We start from the raw sequence: 21099 nt of genomic DNA on the forward strand, positions 1-21099 counted from the left end.
CCACTCATATGAAATGGGTTGGGATGGATTTGTGATGCTTCTTCGCTCTCAAAAATACTGAAGTGAAGAGAATAAGAGAGAGATCATAATAAGGGAAAATACACTTTAAAATTGAATTTAATCCTATCCATTAATTTAATCTAACGGCTATTATATATTCCTTTCATCTCTCATATTAACTACTACTCTCGCATGAATATGATATACTGTATATACAATTATTTTACCGAACAAAATTAAATAATTATCCTTATATTCTTAATCATTTCTACACGAGGACAAAATAAGAGTTTGTCCACATAACATTCAAAGAAAAAACTCATGTATAAATTGATTTCTTCTCCCGTAATTTTATTTTTTTATAAAAAAAAGTAGATTTTATAGACGGTCTATTTTAAGCTAATACATTTTTTTGGTCAAATAGTTTAATGGTTAGAGCTCACATATTTAAATGTGAAGAAGTGGGGTGTCCGGGATTCGAACCCCAACCCCTACATATAATATGCAATATCCCTACCAACTGAGCTAAGCTCACGCGAATTTAAGCTAATACTACTTACAAATAATTGGTATATAATCATGATTTAATAAAGTGTGATAGAGATTCATAACAGCTTGTAATAATAATACTATGAGTATTTCGTGGAAAGTGAGTGGTGACTGAGACTGTGGAAGATTCTCATCTCATTCATTCTTACGTGGTTGAATTAGCACATCCACTTCATTAATTAAGTAGTAGGAGTACTATCCAAACATGCCTAATATGCCTATAGTTCTTAAAAGTATACATTTTCTACTTATCTATTTTACACTATAAACCAAGGAAGAGCCTAGGAGCATCTACAATATTGTAGAGATTCTCATCTTTGAGGTCTTAAATATATCTCATATTGACATATAATTTTTTAATAAAAAGGTGACGTGGGCCCATTTAAGAATGTAGTCTTAATTTAGACCTTTTATCTTTTAAGACCCTTAATTTTTTTTCCACAACGGGGATACCTATTAGGTACGAGGTCTTAAATGTTTAAGATTCTCCCATTGTGGATGTTCTAAGAGGTGTAAGTTTGTAAAGCAATTTAGTTAGCTTATTGTAATATTAATAATCTGCAATAAGAATGTTACTACAGTTGTCTTCAGAGATTGTTGTCACCATTTTAATTTATAAGCTTATAAAAGATACAAAGTAGTAGCCAAATTTGTCCTTCCATCTCACCACTTTAGTTTTCTGTAAAGACAATTGTGATCACCACTTTATTTACTCTAATTTTGCACATGAATTTGATTTCCTGTGACATCATTATCTGTTGTGAGTACATGGTTAATTTTTTCCTTTGGTTTTGTTCTCAGTGTACAGGGTGGTTTGTTATCAACATTGTATAATAATAGAATATTTTGGAAAATTCTGAAACTTGAATATTTGAAAAGTGTGCATTGATCTGCCTTATTGGGTGATTATCCAATTTCATCCCTTTATGTGTACATCCAACTCCATGATATATTTTCTACCACAAGTAGCAATTATACAGCACTAGTTGATAAATGTCCAATATGGTTTCTGTCAACTGTACTTAGCTGATCTCCATGGAGTTCCTACTGCCCTCTTCAATTCAAAGGAAAGAAAATAGTTTTTTTTTTTTTTTTTTGAAGTAGATTGGGTATCTCTGTGCAAAGTGTATAAACTAATTCCTTAAATCGGGTAAGGCATCACAATGAATTACAAAACTCTTCTAGATTTGAAATCAAGACCTCTAGGAGATTCCTCACCATCTCATTAAGTATTCTAGGATAGAATAGAAAATACTTATTTAAAACTTTTTTTTTTATCAAGTAAAAACTGCAATAAAATTTCAAGAGCTGCTTGAACCGCTTACAAACTTAATCCATAATAGTTCTAGAATAAGGTAACCCTACACTATCTCTAAAAAGAAAAGATGTAATAAAAGAATGTCTTATCTAAGAATGTGAGAAAATCTGCTCCTAATGCTACGCCAAAAAATCATGCAATTATGCTATCTGTTGCGCATTCTACAAGGAATTCCCACCTGATCCGACAAAGCTTTACACACAATTAAAGAATATGTTTCCAACCAAATATCAACTAAGCACATCTCAGAAGCTCTCTCAATGGCAATCATGCATGCACAAAACTCAGCTTCAAGAGCAGAAGCAAAGCCCATATTTTGAGAAAAGGCACCAAGAAAGAGAGAAGCACTCCTGTAAACAATCCCAATAGAGCCACAAGGATGAGACCCAACAGAGGAACCATCACAATTAATCTTAACACAACCCAAAGGGGGCGCATCCAGTGAACATCCTGAACATGTACAACTCTGCCTAATTTGAAAGGAATCCCAAATAATTGTGATAATTTGAAGTCAGTCATGGAGGTAGAACCTTAAGCAATAACAAGCTTGAAACTAAGAGCTACTTCGGAGATACTAATTATAATTTTATTAAATTAAATTGTTTTTTTGAAGAAGCTAAATTATCTCACGGAAATTAGCATCAAAGAGAATTGAGTACATTCTAAAACCCAAGTGAACACTAACTGACCAACCAAAGTGGATTATATTAAATTGTTAATTTAAACTTAACGGATCATCTAAACTAATCCAAATTAATTTTATTCATTTTGGTTTATGTTTGGTTTCACTATTGATGTAGCCAAAATTAATTTTAAATGTGTAGAATTGATTTGACATGTTTGGTTTCTCTAGAGTTGAATTGATTGTCTCTAGAATTGATTCTACTTGAAGTTAGAAGTTTACTTATTATCATGAAATATATTGTTCAACTCACTTTTACAAGAATTTATTTAAACATAAATTACTTTACCTTCAACTCAATTTTAAACATAATCAATTTTATATAGTTAATCAATTTAAAATTAATTTTTCTCCCAACAGAACCAAACATATATTTATATGATCGTTTTAATTTATCATATGAAACCAAATCAGATACAGCTAGAAACTATGCTTTAATTAAACCTAAAACAAACTAGGCTTTAATTTTCCCTTTTACAATCTACAATCTCAAATATAAGGAATTTTTTTTATGTGTATTGAATAATTGATATATTGATCTATATTATCAATCAAATACATCAATTATTTAATAAATCTGATCAATAGATATTTATTTATATTTGAGATCAGAGTAGAATACTAAAGTTTCTAAAGTCATTTGATTGATACATGTGAAAAAATATTTATTAATAGAAATCAATCTCCTAAATAACTCTCAATTATCATGTGTGATTAATCTTTGGAGCTAAGCGGCAATGATATTTTTTCTTGACAAAAATCTGTACCCAATTGTACAGCCAAGACGTTAGGCAAATGAAATGAATGCCATAATTTATTTTGTCACAATATTTATTTTAATCCGTGCTAGTAGCAGCTGGGAGTAATATTGATTGAGTTTGATTATGAATTCGGGTAGAAAATGAATTAGCTCAATCTTAGACTAAGATGAGATGATGTGACTAACTACGTTAGTGGGGAGCATAACAAACCAACCACCAAAACAAAGCAAATTTCAAGCAGTTTAATTTGATAATGACATTAATTAATATTCAGCTCTTTCTTTTGGTACATGTTAATATTCTGCTTCTGATAGGAAGAGACCAGATCAAATAATTGACATGGTGGGTAGATCAAAATTAGTAATTATAGTATGAGGATGTTTAGAGTCTCACTCTTGAGAGATTATTTGTATGTTTAGTGTGAGTTGTAATTCTCATACTAAATGAAAGAGTAGATATTGATTAAGGTATAATTGTGAGTAAATTCATGTTATATTAATTAATTTTTTAAAAAATTAAAAAAAATAAATTCTTACACCAAACCTTATACATTTAATGCAAGATTGTGGGATGTCCAACCAAAACAATTTGCTGAAGCAAATTTTCTCACACAAAGTCTACTATACCTTTAATGCAAGATTGTGGTATTGCATTTGGTTACTTTTTAATGGAATGCTTAAATGTATATGAGATTTCATGTATGAAAATTTGCTTCAACAAATTGTTTTGATCGAACATTCCACATTCATGTGGTCCTACACAATGTTCACCAACTTGAACTAAATATCAATATGTTAGTGTAAAACAGCATGTAAACTCTACAATAGTGTAGTGAATCCACATGCCTTGATGAGAGAGGTAGTGAATCTACAATAGAATCAACTTTCAACATAAAATCAATTATACACTCGACCAACCAAACATGTTAAAGTCATCAATTTAGTGTATGTTTGGTTCTACGGTGGATAAAATTGATTTTGATAGAATTGACTTTAGCAAAATTGATTTTAGTTAAAAATGATTTGAAGATAATTGATTTATGTTTGGATACATTATCCTTAAAGTGATTCTTATCAATTCATGTTGTTTGGATAGCTTGGGTCAAAATTACTTTTAGATGTATCACATCTAGAATCAATTTTAACTCCTTCAAATACGTAACCAAAACCCACATTAGCTTTTGCTACTTTTTCTTAAATGCATGTTTGGTATTACGATGGATTTGCCAAAATCTTGATAGATTATTGTGATTTTTTGTCTTGTAAATACAACTCGATTGCCCAACTGGTTTGGTGACCTCAGGAGGTTTAGACGCAAAATTGGTTGCTAGAGGTAAAATCCTAACAGAGAACCCATTTCGTTAAGACAATTTTAAGATTCAACAAAAAAATTATTTTCAAATTTATTTTTTAAAGATACCCATTGTCTTCTCTACACAACGTCCAATCTATCAATTTCAACATTTGTCACTAGAGTTAGAACTTTTAAACTCTATAATTGATTTCTTCTCCCATAAAAATATAAAAGACAAATGCTTTATAGATGAAGTATTTTAAGCTACTATTACATACAGGGTGGTGATAGTTGACCACCATATATGACACACACATCTTCTTCTATCACACATAAATGTGACACGCGGCTATGTTACTCACACTATCTCACCTAACACTCTCTTTCACATAAGATGAAATTACTTAAATATAATTTTACATGATATATATATATATATATAAAATAGGAGTAGGGAAAAACAGATTACAATTACTCTTCTACCACTGTTTTGGAAGCTGAAGCTATTGGCCTTTTGGAATCCATCAAACTAGCAATCTCAAAAGCTTTTCACCATGTCGTTTTCGAAAAAGACAACAAGATTCTAGTTGACTTACTAAAATCCACCACTCCCCCTATTAATGAAATTGATGATTGTAAAACTCTGTTGCTTAGTAATTTCGACTATATAATGTCGTTTGTTAGGAGGCAAGCTAATAAAGTAGCTCACAACATTGCTAGAGCTACTTTATCTCATCCTATCCTCCATGTTTTAAGTGATGTACCTACTTCTTTGTACTCTATGATATTGAATAAAATACAATAATTTTACTTTTGCTTAAAAAAAAGGAGTAGGGGAAAAAAGAGTGTCTTCATAACATTGTTGTTACACATAAAAGTAAGCGGTTATTAATCATAAGTCATAACGATAGAGATTCATAACAAGATGGAGACTCGTAACAACATGGCACAAAAGATTAACACTACATGAATTTCGTGGAAAATGGGAGGTGATGGTGTGGAAGATTCTTCTCATATAATTCTTACGCGGTAAATGCTTTAGAATGAGCAAATCCACTTTATTAAGCATTTCCAAATATGCATATACTTAGAGATACATTCTCTTTGTGACCAGTTTCACACAATATAATTAGTAAGTGTCAAAAAGAAAATAAAATTAGTAAGTGTAAAAATTAAGCTTATCCATCATATAGTGACTAAATTTGCATCAAGTGTTATCCCCGTCCTAATGAGCGATTCAACTAACTTGAATTTTTTTATCTATGATCTAATTTTCAAAAAGTATAACTATTTTCCTCAAAAAAATAAAATAATATATAACTATTTTCAATTGTATTTGTATTATCAAATTAATAATATTATATATAACTCTCATTTTATTATCTTTGAATTTGTATTTACATCAATACTTGAAAAGATATATATATATATATATATATATATATATATATATATATATATATAATCAATATATTAAACTCCTAAAAAAATCAATATATTAAATACACTATATAGCTTTCCTTAATATCCACAAAAACAAAATTTAATGCTTCTAGCCCTAATCATAAGCCATTTTTTTAAAAGAAAAGTATCACTAATCCAAAAAGTCTGAATGCAATTTACTAAATACATTAATTATTTTTCTCAAAATATATATCCTTAAATAATAATATTGTAATTTTTCATAAGAGATGAGAAATAAATATTTTTTTAAGAAGATAAATTAGTCTATCCAAATTAATATCAGAGAGAATCGAATAAATCAAACTTAAAGAAAAACACACTTTTTGGTGGTGGCGGGGTTAGAACCCCCAACCTTACATATATTATACATTGTCCACACCAACTGAGTTAAGCCCACACGAAAACCGTAATCCATTTGGGTTGAAGAGTAGATATTGAACACACATATATTTATATATTATATATATTTGAAAAGTGTTGAATCACTATAAATAGGAACTGGGGTAATAGTTGATCAGCAACACAGGGAGTACTAGACAATTTCCTTCCTATATTTTGTTTTTATTCAGCTAAAGCCAAAACTAGCCTATGATATTATGATCAACCTCAAAACTCTCACACATACTATTTCCACCATTACAAATTCATGCTTTAGCTTCTGAACTCTGAACAATCACCACTTTCTCTTCATATGTTTCTCTCTCTCTCTCTCTCTCTCATTTTGTTATTACAAAAACCAAAACAAATTTCAAAACAAAACAACAGAAGCAGTCAATGACAACCTTATTTCCTCCGACTCTTGACCATGTTCCTGTTGGATTCAGATTCCGACCAACAGATGAAGAGCTTGTAAACCACTATCTCAAAAAAAAGTTACTTGGTAATGATTCCATTGTAAACAATGTTATAGCTGAAGTTGATGTATGCAACTATGAACCTTGGGACTTACCAGGTAAAAAAACAAACAAACCCTTCATTATTTTCTCATAAAAATGCAACCTTTTTAATGTTTTTCATCTTTTTCAGCTTTTTCGGTTGTAAAATCAGATGACCCAGAATGGTTTTTTTTGTGTCCTATTGATTATAAGTATGCCAAGAGTAAAAGGTTTAAGAGGACAACAAATACTGGTTTTTGGAAAGCTACTGGTAAGGACCGGAAGATTAAGGTTAGGGGTAGCAATAATATTATTGGGATTAAGAAGACTCTTGTTTACTACAATGGTCGTGTTCCTGGTGTTAAAAGCAGCTGGGTGATTCATGAATATCATGATACCACCTTTGAAGATGACAAGGTTTGTTTTGTTACAATAAAGGCTTTAAATGAGTTTATTTGAGTTTTTATTTATTTATTTAAATGAGTATGACAAAACATGAGTTTATCCAGGATTTAATAATTTTCCTCTCTGATTGGCTGTTCTGTAATTTGATGTTTATTGGATTCATTGTTTGAAATTTTGAACTTTGAACCCTTTTTTCTTTTGGTATCATATTTGTTAGTGGAACAACTAGTAATAGCAGATTAAAGAAAACACAAATCACAAACAATGGAACATGATCTTTTATTTACAAAGACTGTTTTTGAGATAAAGTTTTTGTTAAAATGTTATTTTGTTTTATGACACGATACCAAGTCACTCTTTTTCAGTTTTTGAATGTCAATAGGACTGTTGAAGAAACTAGTTTATGATTGCTTAATATTGTTTGTTTTGTCTTGGTAATTATTTGTACAAATTGCTTAATATAAATGTTGATTATGATGATCCAAAATTTTGTAGAGGACTTTTGTTTTATGTCGCTTGATGAAGAAAGCTGAGAAAAAAGCTGAAAAGGAAGCTGAAGCAGATATACATGATGAAGGGGAGCCAAGTAGACACATGAGTTCTGACCATGAAAGTCAAGAAATTTTTGAAGGAATTCCTGATGTAAGGAGTTCATCCTTGATAAATGATATAGAAATTTTGAGAACAAAGTTTTGGATTTAAGCCTTTCTACATGAAACATGCTGAGAACTTATATTTGTTTTATAGGTGAGTGAAACTTTGCCAGAAATAAATATGGAATCAATATTTCAGGCACAGGAAGAAAATTTCTTTCCTTTCTCACCACAACAGTCTTCAATCTCTGAAAATGAGCAGGAAGTATCAATCCCAAACTCACGACTTCACGATGCCTATTTTAGAAATGACAACATCATTGTTCAGAGTCCATTTAAAACTATTGAAGAGGAAGATAAGTTCATCAGTTCAATGATTATTGACGGGGATTTGGACAGCGGTCATGTCCAGTCCGAGTCGTTGAAAATGGTCTACTATGGAAGCAGTGACACAGATGCTGAAGTAGTCTCTACACCGGTAAATAGATATTGTTCAAAGACCAAATGATATTAAAGTGTGTATCTCTTATTAGTGAACCATCCATTGCTGTGACATCATTTTAGCAATGCTTGGTGATTTTCTTTTATAGATTGTGAAAAAGTACATGGATGAAATGAAATATCTAGGTTGAGTTAGTTTTGATGTTTTTCTTTAATAGACTCAGAAGTACTCTTTTCTTTATACTTTGATGTGGCTGTTATTCTCTTCCTTTTGAAATGCTATAGATTGAACTTTCATAATGTTTATTTTCTTCTACAATTTTACAGTGTGGCGATATTCTTGATACTTCAACGGCATTTCTTGAACATCCTAGTTCAGGCGAATACTGTGCATCAAAATTGTTGAAATCAACACATGGTAATGTTCATGGAAGCACCTGTTTTCAATCTTTAAAGAACGGTGAAATTGAAGACAACAACGAGAGTACCTTTCAAGATTATTTTGGGGGATTAGAGGCATCCTCTTGTGATTCAACTGCAGATATACCTTTGGAGATGATCAATTGTATTAAAATATCTAGTTCGCCTTCCACTCTAAGAAAACACAAAAACCAGTATCATCCAAGACCAGCCATCTTCATGTCAAAAAGAGCTGCTTCAAAAAGATCTTGAGGTAAAAAAACCAAGCAACTGAACTAAGAATGAAGAAGCCTATCTTGATCAAATGATTCATTCGAAGCAAATTTAATTCTAACATATTAGACCATGAAGTGTTAGCTTAGTGGTAACAGTTTGATTTTATAACCAGACAATAGTTCAAATTCCTGTAGGAACAGTTGTAAAATGGTCGTTAGAACCACTTTAATTAATGATAATTTCCTTATTCCTCAATTTTAGTTTTAGAACATACCAACGATAGTTACATGCTTAATAAGGTGTATTGTGAACTTCTGATAAGAAATTGCTTACTGTAAGATCAGAAAATCAGTTTAATAGCTTATTGTAATATCGAGACTCTGCATAGAGAATGTGACTAAATTTTTCTTCGAAGATTGTTGTCGCCATATTAAATGTGATGACATTTAAATGTTTGTTTGATTAATTTGGCGATCAATTTAGGGTCTTATAATTTGCACAATGTGAATATTGAAGGTAAATAAATTTATTTTGTTTGATGAATTTAGAATGTCTCTTTCAAGACGAACTTTGTTTCACTGTAAGTTGCATCATTGTAAGGCCATGTGATTTCTATCTAGTGTATCTCATCATCATGATGAAATTCTTGACACAGAAAAAGTCCAGAAGCAGTGTTATTGGTTTTGAAGAAGGGGGAGATGAAGAAGTTTCCTTGGTGCCAGAGTAGTGATTCTTGGAATCTTATAAAGTATTCTAACTGTCGGAAAGTGTTTTTCAGCATGAATTGCATTAAAGAAAGAGTATATGATTATCTGTGACATCATTATCTGCTGTGAGTATATGATTAATTTTTTGCTTGATTTTGTTCTAATTGTACAGAGTCATTTGTTATCAACATTGTATATGATAGACAAAAGTATTTGGAAAATTCTGAAGCTTGAATATTTGAAAAGTGTGTTATGATTTGCCTTACTGGTTCTGGCTTTGATTTCACACTTGTTCTACTGCTTGTGCGTCTTCTGGTAGGAGATCAGCAGATCTTCGTTTTGTGCTTGTGTTTGTTTTAATTTTGCTGCCATATCAGCAATTGCTGCCACCGGCTCTCCGTTTGTTGTTCATTATTGAAACAGAATGATCGGCACTTCTAGGGTGTCCGCTGGTTGGACTCTCACCGATGAAGCAAAAGATCGTGGTGCACCAACTGAGGAAGAAGACATACTACAATCAAGTACTCAAAAGATTGATGATATTAATAGTGGCAACACTAAATGATCCTGAAAGAGTTTCTTAAAAAGAGAAACTTGTGACAATTTTTGTTCACAATCTCAACCGAAACAAAAAAATCCAATGAAGAAAAGATGTAGGGTGATAATTGGACTAATGCAATACCCCATGAAACTGAAATGATCTTCTGGAGAATTGTTCCCTTCATCCATGTGTCTTGTGTACTTGAAATATAATGCAAAAATTTATATTTCAATAAAATGCAATGCATAGCAAAATGAACCAATGCCCTCTGTTGAACATAAATGGCACTGAAGCATCATCCTCTATTTCTCTACACACACAATACATATCAAATGAGATGTGCAGTAGCCAATACTCATTCAATGTAGGATTGTGTGCTAAAGAGTTTGTTTTTTTATTCTATTGAACAATCCGAAATAATGGACACACCTTGTCCGTTTGATTAGAGGAAAGGAAAAAGACGATTTTAAACATTTGTTGTCCGGAGAGGGTGAGAGCAAAGTTCCTCTTGAACCAATATTAGCCCACCTTCAAAAATGTAAATTTGAAGGAGAGAAAATATTTGTTTGAATTTAGACTTATATATATTTTTATATAATACGATTGAGTATCGCGACGGGGACAAAGCTAAATTTACTCATCTTGTACTCACGTTATGTTCTTATTCTCTCTCTTCCTTTTTCTCTCTATTGTTCTTTTACCAATAAAAGGAGAATAAAATAAAAATGTCACAAATGATTGTACAAATATCACTACAAATAAAGAAATCACGGTCGAGCACATTGAAATATTATTTTGATTCTATAAAGTATAACTACCGGTATAAATCAATAATCTTTTACACCTAAAAAGAGTAAATTTACAATTTATCTTCAAATAAATCAATAATCTCTTACACCTAAAAATTCTCGTTTTCTTAAAATAAATGTGAGACCGAATGCTTTTGAAGAATTGTGAACAATTTTATTCAAACATTCAATGAAAACTAGTTTCATTATCATTAGTAAATTTAAACCAAATCGTATTTAAATGGGGGGTTCTTCCTAAGTTGCTCTTGTGGGCTGTGGCTAATTGTCAATGAAGGTTGGATAAATTATACTCAATTATTTAAATACAATTTTAAAAAGTAAAATGAGAAAAATGCTAATGAATGAGTTGAGATTTGTTCCATTTATAAGAGAGATAAACACAAACGAATATTATTGATATTTTCCATTCTAGTCTATCTTTATCATAAATTGACAATAGATGGATGATGGGTAGATTGAGCAAATCCGAACTCCTTTTTGAAAGTACAAAAATTATTATTTTCGATGTGCATTAATTCTTTTTTTATTTTTTAATTAATGTTTTTAAGATACTCTCTTCGTCTTAAATTGTAAGCAAAAAAACTCAAAATCACACTTAATAAAAAAACTAAAACATAAGAATTTGGAGTATAGTTTTTTGTGTTTTCTTTGAAATAAGTCTCATGGGAAGAAGTAAAAACATTTTTCATTGACTATATGTTATGGAGAAAATAGAAGAGAGAAAATTGAATGTAATTTGCATTTAATTTTATGAGAATAAGAAAAAGTTTTTCTTGAAAATGATTTCAAAAAAAAAGATTAAACAAAATAAAAATTTATCATTTTTGCTTACATTTTAGAATAAAGAAAATGAATTTTTTTTTACTTTATTTTTATTTTGAGACGTAGGGAGTATTTGTTAGTAGCATGTAATTTTTAATAATAACCAAAGTGAATAAAGAATCCATTTACGAGAAATTAAAAACCTACACCCATCAATTATTCGAACTAACAGACCAAAACTGAAGACAAGTGAAAATTAATGACAAAATCTATATTGTGACAATTTTTTAGTGAGACCTAGTGAGACATGGTGGGCCAAGGATGAAACCTAGTGATAGTTTGTTCAAAGGCGTCTTCTAGGGTGAGAGACCTTAATAGGTCTCCCACGATAGGCAAGTGAAAAATCTGCAGGTGTACCGTACACTTGCATACACCAAATCAATTTATGTTCTCTCTCCTGTGTAACTCATTCTTCCCTCAACCTCTCTCCTCTTCCTTTCTGCAAAATCCCAGCAACACAAAGATCTTCAATGAAAGACAACAAATGGCCCATATATTCATCTTTGTTTGTTAACAAAATTTAACATTTTACACTAATTTATTTTTTCATTCTGTCTCTCTTTCTCTTAATAACAAATTAATAGTAATAGATTAACATTCTCTTCAAAAGAACAAAAAACGTAAAATTGGATTTAGTCCAAAATAATCAATGGAATCGTTGATTAAATAACAACCTGGTTCAAGATTTCTAATGTTTTGTTCTCTCTCTTCTTATCTATTTGTAACCATATTTTTCTTCACAAATTTCTTTACAAGACAATAATACACAGATTTGGCATAAACTTGAAAAAAGGGTAAAAGAACATGTAAAAAAGGGATTCTGAGAGAAAAGATAAAAAAGAAAATAATCGAACAAACTCATAAAATTAGAGGATAAAAGAGAGCCACATCTAGTAAATTGATACAATTTTTCCATGAATCTCATAAATTTTTTTTTGTAGAAAACTCAAAAAGAAAGACACAAAATTGTGATGGTGAGTCAAGATCTTGGCGACGCTCCGAGTTCGTGGTCGGCATTGATGGGTCAGACGAACGAAGGAAGAGGTCAGCGTTAAGATTGTTGTCGGAGATGGTGATGCAAGTGGCCGGCTATGACGGCACAAATCTGGATCTGTAGAGGAAATCCATAAGATAAACATTCCTATTCTTGAACATAATTTACAGATATTAACAATATCAATTTCTATTTAAGAAAATCATAGGATAAAAGTTCAAAAATTTCCCCATAATTTTTCCGTAGCTACAATGGTGGATCTGGAAGAGTTGAGGGAATAGGTAAAGCGAAAAGAAAGTAAAAATTATTTGATGTTGTGAGTACATGTTAACAACCATAGAGCTTCACTATCTAATGGCTGAAAAACAATATTCTTCCTTACCTATGGTGAGAGACCTATGAAGCTCTCCCACCCAAGACTTTCCCTAACCTAACTAAGATAGGAGTGGCTAAACTACCAAAAGTTGGCAAAATACGCATTGGAAATTGACAAAGATATATTCTTCTTTTTGTGGGAAAAGGTGGAGCAAATAATTGATATAGTGGGCGAAGGATGAAACCTGGGGATCAAGAATAAGTTATCATAGTGAGAAGTGTCTTTGGAATCAAGAGCAAGAATAGAATACTCCCTCATCCTATAGGAGTTTTTTTTTTTTTTTTTTTGTAGATGAGGTGATTTACTAATATTCTCGATGATCACATCGGTGGAAGTTTTGGATGGTCGCTTGCTACTTCCTCCGTCCCATAATATAAGCAAAAAAAATTCATTTTATTTGTCTCAAAATATAAATAAAAAAGACAAATTTTTATCCTAATTAATCTTGTTTTTTAAAAAAATCTCTTTTCCAAGAAAAACTTTTGTTTATTCTCATAAAAATTAAATGCAAATTACATTCAATTTTCTCTCTCTTTAATTTTTTCCATAACCAATAGCCAATGAAAATTATTTTTACATCTTCCTATAAAACTTTTTCCAAAAAAACACAAAAAACTATACTCCAAATATGTTTTAGTTTTTTTAATAAGTGTGATGTTTTTTTTTCTTATAATTTGGGACGGAGGGAGTATTATTTAGATGATGAGTTTTCACTATTATCATGTTATTTTTTTTCAAGCCAGATTCAAAATTTGTGGTAGATTTATTTTTTATTTTTTATTTTTTTTATATGATGGATTGTAATTACATTATTGAATTTGGTGCTCTGACATAGGGACACAAATGCTTTATAATTACATGTAAAATAAATTACTTTCAAACAAGAAATATGAATTAATATGGAGTACATATTGGATTTTAGAGTAATATGCCCAAGACCAAGAGAATGATTGGAGAAGTTATTAAAATTCCAGGATGTGACTTGGGTGCACGGTGCAGCATTTGGGTTCACTACTCTACTTAGTGTGTGCAAGTTATGTTTCCTATAGCATGATTAGTATAGTTTTTAAATTATAAGTAAAAAGACCAACTTTTATTTTATTTAATTATGTTATTTTAAAAATTTATTTTTTACAAAAAAAAATTAAATGTAAATTGCATTTGTTTTACCCACTCTTCCTTTTATTTGCTCTATAACTAATAACCAATAAAAATTGTTTTTACATCTTTCTATAAAACTTATTCCAATAATAACACAAGAAACTAAACTGCAAGTTACTATGTTTTAGTTTTCTTAATAAATGTGAGATGAATTTTTTAGTAATATTTATATCAAAATTAGGACAAGAGGGAGTATGAATGAAACCTATCAAAACATATTTTTACCAATAAAATAACAACACTCTGTGACGTCAGTATCATAGCCTAGTATTGTACCCAAAAAAAGAAGGGAAAATATAAAACCTAATACTGTGACACAAACACTCTAAACTTCTTCTTCTTCAAACAATGGAGACCTCAACTTCAATGCCCATAGGTTATAGATTCAGACCAACAGATGAAGAACTTGTGAGTCACTACCTAAATCACAAGTTGCTTGGTAATGATGCGATTGTCAATAACGTAATAGCTGATGTTGATTTTTTAGGCTCTGCACCATGGGATTTACCAGGTATTATTAATATTATACCTCCTCAATGTAAAAAAATAAAAAGACATTTTTTCCTACTTTAATGGGTTATATTAAGAGGCTAAAATGAAAAATATACCCAAACAAAATGGTGGATTATTTATTTATTTTTTTTTTGCTTTTTTTAATTTTTTTTATTATTGTGCTATTAGCATTGTCCAAGGTGAAATCGGATGACAAAGAATGGTTTTTCTTCACTTGCCTTGATCCCATGAAGTCCACCAAAAGCAAAACAAGGTTTAATAGAAAAACCAATATCAAACCTGAAACCGAAACCAAAACCAAAACCAAAGATGGTTATTGGAAGATCACCGGTAAAGATCGTGAAATCAAGACAAAAGGTACCAACATTGTAATAGGCATAAAAAAGACTCTTGTTTTCTATGGTAATCAACATGAAAAGACCAACTGGGTTATGCATGAGTATCATTCCTTTCCTGATAACAAGGTATGTGTTGGTTTATTTTATTTTGAAATTGCATGTGTTGTTTTATAATGTTATTATATATTGTGTGAAAATAATATCTTTTCTACTTCTATAGCTTGAACTAGCCGTGTTTGATTTTTCTTTAGATGTTTTACTACCGATCATTTTGACAATAGAAAGTTACTGATTGTATCATCCGTAAAGTGAATTCCTTTGATGAATTTTTAGTCAATTTATTTATGACCTAATTTTTCTCAAATTGCATGACTTTTTATTTATGACTAGGGTTTTGCTAACGTTGAAGTAAGAACTGTTTGTAAGAATTTTAAGGGCTAAATACCACTTTTGGTCCTTTTAGTTTGACATAATTCTCAAGTTAGTCCTTTAAGTTTCAAAAGTTTCAATTAAATTCTTTTAGTTTGACAAAATTCACAAGTTAGTCTTTTAAGTTTCAAAAATTTCAAATAGATCATTTTAGTTGATAAATTGTTTCACCGTTACCCATGTTGGCAGTAACCATTTAGCTGATGCTAATGTAGCCGTTAAGTTGTTGACTTGAATCAAAATGCTACTTTTTAAAAGCTCCAGGGTATCAAAACACTACGTTTAATGGTCACAAATGATCATTTATAGTGCTAGAAAAGCAGCTATTTACAACAACAAATGTTTTTATGGCACTATTAAACGACATTTATAATGCTAGAATGATATTTTTGACCATTAAACGTAACGTTTTGTGACCCTGGAGCTTTTAAAAGGCAGCGTTTTGATCCAAGTCAATAACTTAACGGCTACATCAACATCAATTAATTATTTACTGACTAGCAGAGGTAACAGTGAAATAGTTTATCAACTAAAAAGACCTATTTAAAACTTTAGAAACTTAAAAAACTAACTTGCGAATTCTATCAAACTAAAAGAATCTATTTGAAACTTTTGAATCTTAAAGGACTAACTTGGAAATTCTATCAAACTAAAAGGATCAAACATTTACCGTGGATTTAATTCAATATACAAGTGAGTGGGGTTTTCCAGCTTGTGAAGTTGGGGATCACAACTTTTACCGTGGAATAGTAAGCTCTCAAAGCCGCGTCAAACAAAGTAGCCAGCCAATCATGTGAAAACATGATCGGATAGTTAACATGTTTTCTCGTCATTTGAGTTTGACACTTTTGGTTTCTTGGCATTAGAAACTGTTGATATTCTACATATAGTTAGAGGGTCATGCATATCAATGTTATGGCTCATAGATCATGAATGTTGTGTTTAAGAAAATTGATTTTACCATCTAAAAAGGGTTAGCAACGCAGCTTGCTGACAAAAAATTATTTCATACATGAATCTTCTCATACACAATTCGTCTTTTGGTAGAGCTTATTAACCACTTGAACTCAATTACTTGGTTCTATAAATATCAATGAAAAAAGAAAGAAAGAAAGAAGAGGTTTGATGACATATATGGACTCTTGAGAAAAAGAGGAAGAATTTTGGCATTTTTAGTTTCTTTTTTACGGTTTGAAAAGACTCCCTTTGTGGAGTATATTATTTCCCACGGCTTGGCTTTTTGTTTTGGTTCTAGCTTTGCAACTCGATCTAGATTTTGGGTCTAGTGAGATTTCTGACCCATATGTTTGTTCCAGACCGATGATGTTTGGTTTTTTCGTACTGACGCTGGTTTATGTTCCGCCATGATTGTGGTTTATGTCTGTGGTTCTATTTGGATTTGTCGTAAGCACTATTGTGAAGTTGAGTATTTTCGTTCGGCATCAATTTGGTGTTTTGTTATGGTGTTTCTTTTGAATAATTTGGTGAGTTAAAAAAATGCTGACAATGTGTTTGTGATTTGAATTTTTTGGCTGCTTCTCTCTCTTTATATGTTGCTATGATGATTTTTCTCTTTGATTGATTTTTTTTTTAAGCTCTCTTTATTGGTATATTGGTTCATTTCTTTGATTGTTTCTTCTTTAATTGATCGTTTCTTTGTTGTTGATTTCTCTTTTTGATTGACTTATTATCTTTGATTGTTCCTCCTCCTTTGATTGTTCTTCTTTTAATTGGTTCATATGTTTGATTATTTGAATCGGTTTATTTTGATTCCTCTCTCTTTGGCTGCTTATGTTGAAGAGTCCCACATTAAATAAAAGATAACATGAACATGTGTTTATAAGTGGAACAATCCTCACTTCACAAGTTAGTTTGTGGGGCTGTGTTAGACTAAACCATGACTGATAAGATGATATCAAAACCTCTGTGAGATATACTGGACCACATGCTTTCAGGTTTCCACTATCGGGTCTTCATTTATGTCCAGGAACCAAACCCAATAGTGCTGGTCATGAGGGAGGGGGGGGGGGGGGGGGGGGGGGGGGGGGGTGTTTAAGAGTCTCACATCGGATGAGAGATAACTTGACAATATGTCTATAAGTGAGGGCAATTCTCACCATCACAAGTCGGTTTTTTGAGGTTGGGTTAGGCCCAACCACGATTGATAAGAGTTTGTTGTTCAGTTTGATTTCTATTATTCATATTGGTTTTACCATTTATGTTCACGAATCAAGCCCAATAGTGTTGGTCAAGAAGGGGCATGTTAAAGAATCTCATATCGGATAAGAGATGGTCTCACAATGTGTTTAAAAGTGAAGGCAATCCTCACCTCATAAGCCGATTTTGTGGGGTTGTGTTAGACCCAACCAAGATTTCTAATATGGTATCAGAGCCTTCGTTAAGATCCATTGAGTCACATGCTATTAGGTTTCCGCTATCGGGTCACCGACCATTTATGTCCACGAACAAAACCTAATACTGCTGGTCATGACGGGGTGTGTTAAAGAGACACACTTCAGACAAAAGATGACATGAACATGAGTTTATAAGTGGGGACAATTCTTACCTCACAAACCGACTTTTTGATTGTGTTAGACCCAACCACGAATGATAAGGGCTTCTTGTTCAGTTTGATTTCTCCTATTCCTATTAAATTGATGGTTTATTCATCACAAGTACGTAAAAAATCAATGTTAAGATATATTTTCTCTTTGCAGGAAAATATTGTCCTGTGTCGCTTAATGAAGAAAATTGAGAAGGAAACAAAAGGGCTAACTCATTCAAGTAGCCATGCCGCTGCCTCTATCTTTGGAAACATAGCAACAATGGATTCAATTCAATATGTAAGTGAATACATCCTCCAAATGTTTTGGTTAACTCCAAATTTGAGCAGAAAAAATTAGTTATGATGAGTAAAATTGATTTTGACATATTTAATTGTATTTTGGAAAAAATGATTTTTATTTTATAATTGGTCCCAACTTGAACCTAAAATTTGCAACCTATGAATTTAAACATGATTTTTATACTAAAACTTATTGTTCAACTCACGTGATCGAAATGTCACAGGTTTAAGTCATGTAAATAGTCATTTGTGTAAAAATAAAATAAAATTGGACACAATACACCAATTGATGGGACCCCTTCGTATGTGAAAGTTTTAGTGCATCAAACTACCATTTTTTTACATTCAACTCTCTTTTAAGTAAAATTAATTTCATTTATCGCAAAACCAATCATGCACTTTGTAGAACCGTTTTTGTCCAAAAGTGAGATGAATATAAAATTATTTATATTTGGATATATTCTCTACTATTTTTAAAATATGATTATGAGAGATAAAGTTTAAAGATATAAATAATAATATATCTAATCTTATAAGATGATTTTTTGGTGGTGGCCGGGGTTCGAACCTCAGACCATGTGTATTTTATGCATTATCCGTACCAATTGAGTTAAACTCACGAGGATATCTTATAAGATGATTTTATAATAACCACAGAGGGTTTAAGGTCTAATTTCAAGGAACATAAATGATATATTTCAAAAGTTGAAATACAAAGACATGTTACTTTATAAAGGGATACTAAAAAAGAACTTCAAGTTTTAGGAGAATAACATATATATATATATATATTTCTTTTTTATGGTGGCCGAGGTTTGAACCCCGAACCTTGCATATATTATGCATTGTCCATACCAACTGAGCTAAACTCACGAGGATATATATATATATATAACCCTTTTAAATTTATGTTATGCATAGTACAACTTAGAATTGATTCTTGCTTCACGTTTTTAGGCATGTGCTTCCCCTCCTCGATTGGATATGGAATATTTCTTTCCAGAAACACCGATTGAAGAGGAGTGTAGCATAAAATCACTGCTAAAACCAACCAGTCTTGAGAACGAAAACGGCATTGGACACGATCAACCTGAAGCTTTTGAAGAGGACAGTGCTGATGATTCTTCGTTCGTTGATTCAATTTTGAACGATGGTGTTTCAATTAGTAAAGAAACAAGTTAAACTCAACCTGCTTTTTTAATGATTCCACTTTATAATAGTCTTTAAATTAGAGTGGTGTACCTGTAGTCGTGTAGATACTGTACCTATGCTATGGCAGAAAAATTCATAGAATTAGTGGTTGTTTAAGAGGTAGATTATGTTGTATATATAACTTTGATATGAAAGTCCTAAGTTAATGTAATTCTTGGTATTAAAATTGCTAGGTCAGAAAAGAGAATTTCCTTGGATTAATCTCACTATGTTGAGGAGATCACTAGGAAATATAATAACTTTGATTACAAACTTATTTGAATACGATATGATCTAAGTATAAAACTATTCAAGAACACTGGTAAAAGTTTGAGACAATCAGAATATACAAGTATCATTCACAGCCTCATGTATGTCATTGATTGCACTAGACCCGACATTGACTAGGTCGTGGGAATGTTGTGCAGGTTTGTCAGTAGACCTAATAATAAACATTGAAAAGTCATTGATAGGGTTTTAAGATACCTAAAAAGAACAGTGAACCTTGGATTACATTATCAAAGGTTTCTCATTGTCTAGGAAGAATACACATATGCAACTTTGAACACCATCCAAAGCGACCAGTGGATATATATTTAGTATCGCTTGAGGAGTTGTTTCTTATAAATCTAAGAAACAGACTATATTAGCCCAGTCTACTATGAAGTCTGAGATGATATCACTAACATCAACTAGTGGCGAAGCAAGTTTGTTGAGATCCTTATTAGCAGAGATTCTCTTTCGGGAAAAATTATCGTCAGTTGTGTTGATCTATAGTGAGAGTATTGTGGCTATTGCAAAAATCGAGAACCGTTTCTTTAACGGTAAGAGATGACAAATACGTCATAAGAACAACATTGTTAGAGAATTACTCTCCACATGTGCTATAAGAGTGAATCATGGACACACTAACGAAAATTTATTCGATCATTTGACGAAAGGATTATCTACAGAGAAAGTTCATAATCATCAATTCAGATGTGACTATACTGTCTATGAAATCACTCATGTTGGTAATCTAACCTAAATGACCGAAGATTTCAAGAAATAGGTTCAATGAGTAATAACAAGCTGTGAAGTGATGAGATGAACATGCTATGATAAATCGTAAGAAGTATGATTCTCGAAGCTATAAAAGGTTAAAATAATATAAACTCTTAATGAGATTTATACCCTACATGGAGTGGAGTACTTAATTACATGAATACTCTTGATAGACTCGTCTTTGTGAATGTGGAAGTAAGGGCTGCTTCCTATGGATTTCTAGAGCAAAAGTTTCTACACATTGAAAGAACAAAAGGTAACTTTTTATACATAAAATTTACCAATTATTTCCAAATTTATATCTTTAATAAG

General features: G+C 31.3%; 2 protein-coding genes across 3 annotated transcripts; both read left to right on the top strand.

The window, feature by feature from the left end:
- The first annotated feature begins 6599 nt into the window (after nt 1-6599).
- Nucleotides 6600-9433, top strand: LOC25500585 (NAC domain-containing protein 69). Of its 2 annotated transcripts, none has more exons than XM_013589061.3 (5): nt 6600-7019; nt 7094-7359; nt 7843-7989; nt 8095-8418; nt 8709-9433. In XM_013589061.3, the coding sequence occupies exons 1-5, from the start codon at nt 6842-6844 to the stop codon at nt 9051-9053; spliced, it is 1260 nt and encodes a 419-aa protein (XP_013444515.1). In that variant the 5' UTR covers nt 6600-6841; the 3' UTR covers nt 9054-9433. The 2 variants fall into 2 exon arrangements, with proteins under 2 accessions (XP_013444515.1, XP_024628247.1); XM_024772479.2 differs by having other exon boundaries at nt 8095-8403.
- Nucleotides 9434-14775: 5342 nt separating this feature from the next.
- LOC25500586 (protein NTM1-like 9) lies at nt 14776-19734 on the top strand. The gene is made up of 3 exons (XM_024772848.1): nt 14776-14938; nt 15109-15404; nt 19510-19734. The coding sequence occupies exons 1-3, from the start codon at nt 14776-14778 to the stop codon at nt 19732-19734; spliced, it is 684 nt and encodes a 227-aa protein (XP_024628616.1).
- The last annotated feature ends 1365 nt before the right edge of the window (nt 19735-21099 follow it).

Source organism: Medicago truncatula, chromosome 8 (assembly GCF_003473485.1).
Source record: "Medicago truncatula cultivar Jemalong A17 chromosome 8, MtrunA17r5.0-ANR, whole genome shotgun sequence".
NCBI lineage: Eukaryota > Viridiplantae > Streptophyta > Magnoliopsida > Fabales > Fabaceae > Medicago > Medicago truncatula.